The sequence below is a fragment of the Eimeria mitis genome, genomic scaffold (assembly GCF_000499745.2).
Source record: "Eimeria mitis Houghton genomic scaffold, Emh_scaff5791, whole genome shotgun sequence".
NCBI classification, from domain to species: Eukaryota; Apicomplexa; class Conoidasida; order Eucoccidiorida; family Eimeriidae; genus Eimeria; species Eimeria mitis.
In genome coordinates, this window is record NW_013574036.1 from 2,853 (window position 1) to 3,446 (window position 594).

The following is a 594-nucleotide window of genomic DNA, read 5'->3' on the forward strand; positions in this document are numbered from 1 at the left end:
ACTGCAGCAGCAGCAGCAGCTGCAGCTGCAGCAGGTGGAGGCAGCTGTGATGATGCACTGGTTATTTCCTCTGCTGATGAAGACACAGCAGCAGCAGCACCACCACCACCACCATCAGCAGCAGCAGCAGCAACAGCAGCAGCAGCAAAACCAAGACGACAACCCTCATCATCATCATCATCATCAGCAGCAGGAGCAGCAGCAGCAGCAGCAGCAGCTGAGGATCCTCTGCATGCAATAGGTTTGTTGTCTTGCTGCATGCACAGCTACCATTTTTTTTGTATAGAGAATTGGGGCCGCTATAGAGAGAACAGCTGCCCGCAGTGTAAATACAGATTCAGTTGGCTCGGAAAGTATAATAGAAAGGGAGAGAGAATAAGCTGCTGCAGGGTGGGGGTTAAGCACCAGAAAGACACAGCAGCAGCAGGTATAGCCATGCAGCCATTGCTGCTGCAGCAGGAGCAGCAACAGATGCTGCTGCAGCGACAACGGGATAGGGAACGACAGCAGCAAGAAGAACAAGAAGAAGAGGCCCATCTGCTGCTGCTGCAGCAGCAGGAATACCAGCAGCACCAACAGCAGCAGCAGCAGCAG

At 53.4% G+C, this 594-nt stretch overlaps 1 protein-coding gene across 1 annotated transcript in view; it reads left to right on the top strand.

The window, feature by feature from the left end:
• Positions 1-241, top strand: part of EMH_0084330 (uncharacterized protein) — a gene marked incomplete at both ends in the record, with an annotated part of 489 nt that extends 248 nt beyond the window's left edge. The window contains one exon of the mRNA XM_013500739.1: positions 1-241. Coding sequence (XP_013356193.1) covers positions 1-241 — 241 coding nt within the window.
• Positions 242-594: the final 353 nt, after the last annotated feature.